Source organism: Dipteris shenzhenensis, chromosome 19 (genome assembly GCF_047967505.1).
Source record: "Dipteris shenzhenensis isolate YYH24624 ecotype China chromosome 19, Dip_SZ_1.0, whole genome shotgun sequence".
Lineage (NCBI taxonomy): Eukaryota > Viridiplantae > Streptophyta > Polypodiopsida > Gleicheniales > Dipteridaceae > Dipteris > Dipteris shenzhenensis.
Genome location: NC_141614.1, coordinates 46,420,742 through 46,429,060, shown reverse-complemented (window position 1 = coordinate 46,429,060; position 8,319 = coordinate 46,420,742). Strand labels below are relative to the sequence as shown.

The window sequence follows — 8,319 nt, the reverse complement described above, 5'->3', positions numbered from 1 at the left end:
AACTTAGCATTACATAGTCATATTGGAGTGGAAGAAATTATTCATGGGGAATTCGACATCAATTACAAGTAGAGTAATAATATACAAATGGTAAATGATCATATCGTGATGGCAATGGGGATACTTTTCCTTTGGTAGTTGGAATCTTAACAATGCATCTAAGAATGTATTTCTATGGTTTATAGATTTATCTTGTGCCAATTGCATATCGTAACATTTTTTGTTACTATTACATTACCTAAAGCATATTTTTGGTTCTTATACGACATTTTCAATCTATGTTTCTTACGATTCATACATACTTTCTTCAAACATCATTTTTTTATGAAAACTATGTGTGTCTAGTATTGATATTTTACCATTGTTGCACTACAAAAGTAGAATGTATTAAAGGGAAAATGGGAGTGAAGCAAATTATGTTAGTGTGGATGCCTTCCTTTTGGATTGATAATATAGCAAGCAACGTACAGGTCTATTTGGATTTGTTTTCAAATGCATTTGGATGAAGGGTATCAAAAAGTTTGTGGAGTGATGATGCATTAACATTACAACATAATACTACAAATTGTATAATGTGTATGAGCTGAATACAAGAATATAAGGGAAAAACACAATGGGAGGGAAGAAAATTATGTTCACATTAGATGAAATCTTTTTATATGGTCAATAAGCTACACAATCTAGAGGTTTATTTTGGACTTATTTACAATTGTACATGGATGTTCAGGGTATGAAAATATGAATGTAGTTGAAGATGCATGGACACCCTGTTGACATCACACATAATAGTTTCTGAAAAGATGTGCACTACAAGAAATCAATATCTCATTCGTAATTAATTTAATCAACTTATTGGTAAACAATATGTATCTTATGTTAGAAAGCATTTATTTTGAGTTATAATTTTATTATTGGGAGCATGAGATAGTTGATTTTTACACCAAAATATTTCATTTGACATTACAGATTGTGTATTTCATGGCTCAAGAAATTATTTACCCATTATTGTGGCAAAATTTTCCCTTGAGTTATACTTTTATTTAAGAAAACATAAGACGATTGTGACTTATTGACCTAACATTGCTCATGTACTTCTAATTGACACTTTTATTAGAATATTAATTTGAAATTACATAGCATATTATAATTATCTATGCATTTGACAATTCATATTAACATTATTATATTTTGCCCTTAGAAATGGAGAAACCTTCATTTGAAATTCTCTCTTGAAAATTTTTGGAAGAAAAATCAGCGCATGTACTTTTCACTGTCACTTTTATTTGGACTGCATATAGAAGAAATATAATGCTTCAAATTAAAGAAAATATAATTAGTCTACAGAATATCTATGAGCGGATACAAAAACCATGTGGATGTGTGAAGTATCCCAATCTCCTAAGGCATATGATGGAGGGTGATTTGATATGAAAGAACTAGGGTGTACAAGCCCAAACGATGACCCTATTGTATAATGATTCCCCATGTAATGGAATCCAACCCATGCACTAGCTTTCATCTAGATGTGATTGGTCATACACAACCTAAAATGTTAGATATTACTATCCTTGTGCTTGCAAAAGGTGCTACCGCCATTTCATCTAGATGTGATTGGGCATACACAATATAAAGTGAAGGCCATGACTACCCTTTTGAAAGGTGCCACCACCATAGTAAGATGGCATGAAGTTATGGTATTTAAATCAAGGGACACTGATTTCACTATAACCAAAGATGATCAACGTGTTGGATTTGATGAAGATAATGAATCGTGTGTGTGAAGGAAAAAATCTTACAAACATTGACACGTATAATTAGTAAAGATGTGCACAAAATCAATGTTAAATGAATGAGTTCAAAAATAAAAATTTACGTTTACAAAATTAACAATAAATAAATGAGCTCAACTTCTAGTGCTCCCTCATCAACTTGAATTAAAGATAGATACTATGAAAGAATGTGGCAGTCCACCCACTAAGGATTTGCAGTGGTGCAATTCTAAGATTTGAGCAAGTAGTTGCACGCATAGCATCCTTCGCACATAATAGAATCCTTATGCGAACCACTACCGCATATGAGCTCAAATTGTTACTTATTGAAAGAACATGTTCAAATATGAGCTCTTCACTTAGAATTAAGGAATTATTCCATTTTCCTAATCTTTTGCTTATGAAGCCCTTTTTTAGCTCAAAATTCCACTAATCATTAACTTCAAAACCAAGTTGGAATTTTCATATTCTTTATTTAATAATTTGAAAACCAATTTGGAGCTTCCATCTTCTTTTCACCTGAGTGGCTACTAACGTGGTGTTGGAGTTATGTTAATGATCATCGACATCATTGACTGTCCATGTTGCAACGTTCTCTCTCCAACTAGACCCAGTCCATGTATCTTGACAAGCCCAAGCTAAATCATTTAAAATAACCTCCTTCAACATGATGGGTGTTCATTTTGAGTTTGTAGACCGGTTCGTATAATCAAGCATCTGGCACAAAGCTTTGACAATGTTTGCATCTACCATGAGGTATTTCGGTTGACTCGTTCAAAGAGGATTAAAGTCCATCATATATTTATGTGAGGAGTAGAGCTAGGAGTGGGTTATCATGTCATTTATGTTTAATGTTAATCGATGATGTGCGCAAAGCGTTAGGGCAAGGATGAAAGTGACAAAGCTCAACGACATTTCTTTTTGTTTGCATTTATTGCACATGTGAAGGTCCATAATACTTTCCAGATAGTTCACTCAAGCATTATCAAGGATATGGTAAGGATGGGATTTTGGAGGGACTTTGCCATCTCTTAAAGAGGACAAGGGGCATTAATAAATGATTTGGCAAATTGAAGGGCTTGGATGCATTCTATCTCCCATCCAATGCTGTGTGATAAGTCCCATTATGACCATTGGATCTTTTATCATGATCCTATGGTATGCATTTGCTAAGAAGATCCAACGATGCATGACAATTGCTTGATTTGTTCCATTGGATGAGAAAGTGAATCCAATGGCCACAAATGGAGGTAATGATGGCGCGCCAAGCCACGTCAGAGGTGGGAGGGAAAATCTAACTACACGTGATTAGAGCCTATTTCAAACCATGGGATTAGTTGTGGATCTAACGGTGTGTGATTGGCACAAAATGCGCACCTTTGATCTCACTTGTGGCTAAGCCCAGAGTCCATAATTCCCATGTGCCTACCATATGTCCATAGAGAAAGAGAGAGAGAGAGAGAGAGAGAGAGAGAGAGAGAGAGAGAGAGAGAGAGAGAGAGAGAGGGAAGAAGGAAAGAGGAGGGCAAGGAGGAGTGGGGAGAAGTAGGGAGAGGACGAGGAGTGGGGAGAAGGAGGGAGCAAAGGAGGGGTGGAAGGAGGAGGAGTGGGGAGCCCGAAGGAGGGAGGAAGGAGGTACCTGGAGCAAGGGGGAGGAGGAAGGAGGGAGCGGAGGAGGATAGCGGGAGAAGCAAGCAAGGCCACACAAATTAATAGGTTTATTGGGCCAATAGAATAGGTTAATCAAGAATGAGGGGCGGCGCGTGAGAGATTAATTATTCGAAATGGAGCGAGGAGCTATTAGGAGCGTAAGTGGACACGTGATGCACGTAAGAATAAGAAGGGATAATAATATTGTATGCAAAGATGATATGTGAACTACCTTGTAAATAAAGGATTGATGAATGCCCTCCTCATCATCCCTCCAAGGAGTGAGGAGGTTGACTGCATGTCTAGGAGGCGTGGTGTAGGACCCCCATACTCGACGCATGTTTGGCTAGCATCCAATGATGTGTAATAAGTCCCATTATGGCCCGTGGATCTTTTATCATGATCCTACGGTATGCATTTGCTAAGAAGATCCAATGATGCATGACAGTCGCCTGATTTGTTCCATTGGATGAGAAAGTGAATCCAATGGCCACAAATGGAGGTAATGATGGCACGCTAGGCCACATGAGAGGTGGGAGGGGAGATCTAACTACACATGATCAGAGCCTATTTCAAACCATGGGATTACTAACTGTGTGTGATTGGCATAAAATGTGCACCTTTGATCTCACTTGTGTCTAATTCTAGAGTCCATAATTCCTGTGTGCCCACCATATGTCCAAAGAGAAAGAGAGAGAGAGAGAGAGAGAGAGAGAGAGAGGGAAGAAGGAGGGAGAGGAGGAGGAGTGGGGAGCAAAGGAGGGGTGGGGGAGCAAAGGAGGAGTGGGGAGTCCGAAAGAGGGAGGAAGGAGGAAGCGGGAGCAAGGCAAGGAGGAAGGAGGGAGAGGGAGCAAGGGGGGGAGGAAGGAGGGAGTAGAGGAGGACAGCAGGAGAAGGAAGCAAGGCCGCGCAAATTAAAAGCTTTATTGGGCCAATAGAATAGGTTAATCAAGAATGAGGGGAGGTGCATGAGAGATTAATTAATATAAATGGAGCGAGGAGCGATTAGGAGTGTAAGTGGACACGTGATGCACGTAAGAATAAGAAGGGATAATAATCCCATATGCAAAGATGGTATGTGAACTACCTTGAATATAAAAGATTGATGAAGGCCCTCCTCATCATCCGTCCTGGGAGTGAGGAGGTTGAGTGTGTAGCTAGGAGGCAGGGTGTGGGACCCCATGGACATGAATCCTGCAGTGGCATCATAGCCGGGATAGCTCCTAGAGACTGTTCTATGACACTTGTATCGGTTGCAGCTAGCTGTGCATGTTCGTAGGATGTGGCAACCCACACAGCTTGAAAGGTGGACCGTGGCTTGAAAGATGATGGTTGGCACAATTATGATTGGTCGAAACAAGGTATTCGAATGATAATAAATCATGCATAAGGCCTCCCAGAGATCCAAATAGCAAAAGAGGGCAGAGATGATGAATTAAAAGTGATGAGAAAGAGAGAGAGAGAGAGAGAGAGAGAGAGAGAGAGAGAGAGAGAGAGAGAGAGGGGGGGGGGGCTAAAAATGTGGAGGATTTCTAGAGGTTGCACATGGATCATGAGGATCGTCTTCATCAATATTTTATATTCAAGGTAATTCACGTATCATCTTTATTATCCCTTCATATTTTTATGCGTCTTCACATGCATCACGCACCCTATTAACCATATTAGCATCCATAAGGGGGGTTTGTGCCACACCAATTTTTGAGGCCTTTATTTCCTACGAGTGAACTTGAGCAACCAACAGACGTTGAACACCCACTAAGGGCCAGATCAACCCTGAAACTTGACCTCGGGTACAAACAAGGCCAAGTCAACTAATAATGTCGACCACTCACACACTCAGGTTTGAGTTGACCAATCATAATTGTCGAAAAATTCTCATGGATTGACACAAGTCATCACTTCTCATGCCAACCACCATCTTTCAAGCCGCGGTCCACCTTTCAAGCCATGTGAGTTCCCACATCCCACGGACATGCACGATGCTCCAACCCAACATGCCCCAAGTATGGGGGTCCCACACACCGCCTTCTAGCCATGCAGTCAAGCCACATCCCACGGACATGCACAATTGCAACCGGTACAAGTGTCATAAAACAATCTGCATCCGGTACACGTGTCATAAAACAATCTACAAGAGCTGTCTTTGCTATGATGCCATTGTAGGAAATCTGTCCACCATTGTAGATGCTCCAACCCAACATGCCCCGAGTATGGGGGTCCCACACGCCGCCTTCTAGCCATGCAATCAACCTCCTCACTCCCAATAGGGTTGATGAGGAGGGCCTTCATCAATCTTTTATACTCAAGGTAGTTCACATATCATCTTTGCATATGGGATTATTATCCCTTCTTATTCTTACGTGCATCCCGTGTCCACTTCTGCTCCTAATTGCTCCTCGCTCTATTTCTAATAATTAATCTCTCCCTCTCAAGACTTTTTTGGGGAGTGAGGAGGTTGACTACGTGGCTAGGAGGCGAGGTGTGGGACCCTTGTACTCACGCATGTTCGACTGCCATGTGACAAAATTTCAAGGTCTTATAAATCATATCTACTTTCTAAACCTATCAACAATTGTCCAAATTAATTCATGTTCTTAGTCCATCACAATACGCTCCCAAGTAGAACAAAGAACTAGGCAAGTTGTAATAGGTCTATTTTTAACAGGTTGCCCACATATTATAACAATCCTTTTGTCCAATTCCCTAAATGAAATCCGTCCACATTTCATCTTTGCAAGAACTCTAGGTCTACATGATATGTTGAATCTAAAAATTAAACATAGCAACAAAACCCGAAGTGTTGATTTCTAAGGCTAACAAAACCCTAATCTATACTTAGCAAGTAATACCAAATGGATAATTTCACGAGACTGCTATAGATTTCAAACTCTTACATAATATTTGTGTGCATGGTTGTATAAACAGCCATTGCTGTTATCAACGAAGATTTGCGTTACCTTCTGCAATCCAGTCTACTGACTCAAAAAGAACTCTTTTTTTCCACTTTATGTACCAACAGTAAAGACCCAACCAAACCTAAAAACAGCAATGCATACGATTGAATAAGCACATATTGCTTGTTGCAGGAAAACTTCTGCACGATGCAGGGATCCATTTTAGGACCTTAAAACTCTGAAAGTGGTGCGACTAGTAGATGTGGCAAGAGTGGCAAACATTCAAATATTGAGCAAGAGCAGAACCCCAGCAAGCAGAATCAACCATGCAAGGCATTGGAGTGATCTCACAGCATATTGATTACTACGAAAGAATACTACAGGTGCCTGTGGACTATCCACAAGTATTGGATGTATTAAACCCATCAGCTAGTAGAACATGAAATTTGCCACCAGATGCAAAACGGCATTAGAAAGTAGCTCTTCTGGACAGGTTGAATTCAACTGCTATATGTATTTCCTTTAACCACCCAAATAAACACCCTCAACTTCCTAAGCTTGCATCATGCATAATAACAAACAAAACGTATGCCTCCTTGTACACCAGGTAGCCATAATACGGTAGTCTGGCTGAAACTAGGCAGAAAGAAGAATTACTAAGAGTCCATTTGCATTCAAAGCAAATCATTGCCCAATGGCTCATGCTCTGCCAAGATGGACTCCTCTAGCAGCAATCAAGAGAAGAACAGAAAGATGTCAGGACACTACAATTCTCTCGAGCCAGAAACAGTAAAAGTAACCTAGAGAGAGAAGAGAGAGAGAGAGAGTAGGTAAACATCGTAACTTCGTAACGCACAAAACTTTGGAAGTGACACTTCAATTCAGATAACTTAGCCATTCTCTAAAGCATCTCCCTGACTAGCTGTACAAGCAAAATCCCTGGCTTTCCCGACATAAAACCACTTCATCAGAGGATGAAGGTACGATGGCATAATTCTTACCCAATATGCCAAAATCATTACGAATATACACCGAGGCAGGAACATCAGACTCTGCCCTCCCAAAGACATGCCGGAGCTCCACCAACTCGTTCCAGGATCTCTCTTACTTCAATCGGTGGCTTCATACCTAGCCTTTCAGCTCTTTCCCAGCGCTCTAACCGGGACATTCCTAGACAAGGACCGTACTGCATACTCATGTCGAATTGCCTTAGCGTCTCCTCCAGGTCATCATATTGCTCTGCAAAAAGAACAGGCACAACCAAGTTCAGTAATCCTGTGGAGAGATTACTATGTGTTCTGAGAGCAACGCGCTGGTGATAGAAGAACGCCCAAGTCGTGAGAAGCCGCACCATCGACGTCTAAAGCACCACGGGAGGTGAGCGCAGGGGGCTGTGATGTTGCCGATCCGAGAGATGCTGTGGCTGGGCTGGATTCTTCAACAGCGGCATGGAATCCATCCGAATGCTTCTTGGATGGCTGTCGTTTTCCGGCTGCGGAAGGCAATTTCTTGCGCTGTTGAAACAAAGATGGGAGGTTGGATTTGGGTTGGGAAGCCATGAACGAAAAGGGAAAATGGAACCCAATAAATCTGTAAGCAAGGTCGAAGGTTGGCTATGGCGATGGGGTGAGTGGAGCACAGAGTGTAACCCTAAGGAAAGACTAAAACGAAGAAGAAGAAGAAGAAGAAGAAAGGCACATTTGAAATGAAGAATGCCGTTGTGAGCTCTTCCTTAGCTTCATCGAGACTCTTTCGGCCAGCTGCCACGTGGCTTCATGCTCCTCCCGGGCGTCCTAGCATAAATGATATCCTCGAATAGCATGCTGCCATCTCAATTGTCCCCTCTCAAATGGTCTCACAAATGGGCGCAGACAGGCATCCCATGCGGCTTGCATGAGGATGCTAGAAGGATGGACGGAGCTGTGATGACGACACTGTGCGAGTTGGAGCTTTTGGATTTGGATATGGCATCGCTATGAAGTAGGCTAGGAGTGCCTTGATAG

The 8,319-nt window shown here is 41.3% G+C and overlaps 1 protein-coding gene across 1 annotated transcript; it reads right to left on the bottom strand.

Annotated features, from left to right (window-relative positions):
* Positions 1 to 7,082: 7,082 nt before the first annotated feature.
* POLD4 (polymerase delta 4) lies at positions 7,083 to 8,096 on the bottom strand. The gene is made up of 2 exons (XM_087390816.1): positions 7,668 to 8,096; positions 7,083 to 7,555 (listed from the first exon to the last, which is right to left on the bottom strand). The coding sequence occupies exons 1-2, from the start codon at positions 7,873 to 7,875 to the stop codon at positions 7,362 to 7,364; spliced, it is 402 nt and encodes a 133-aa protein (XP_087246942.1). The 5' UTR covers positions 7,876 to 8,096; the 3' UTR covers positions 7,083 to 7,361.
* Between the last annotated feature and the right edge of the window lie 223 nt (positions 8,097 to 8,319).

Excerpts from the sequence above, each read along its gene's own strand:
- POLD4 (XM_087390816.1), bottom strand. The coding sequence starts at position 7,875 with ATGGCTTCCCAACCCAAATCCAACCTCCCATCTTTGTTTCAACAGCGC. Across the intron at positions 7,556-7,667 it reads TGGTGCTTTAGACGTCGATG|AGCAATATGATGACCTGGAG; the intron begins GTGCGGCTTCTC and ends TTCTTTTTGCAG.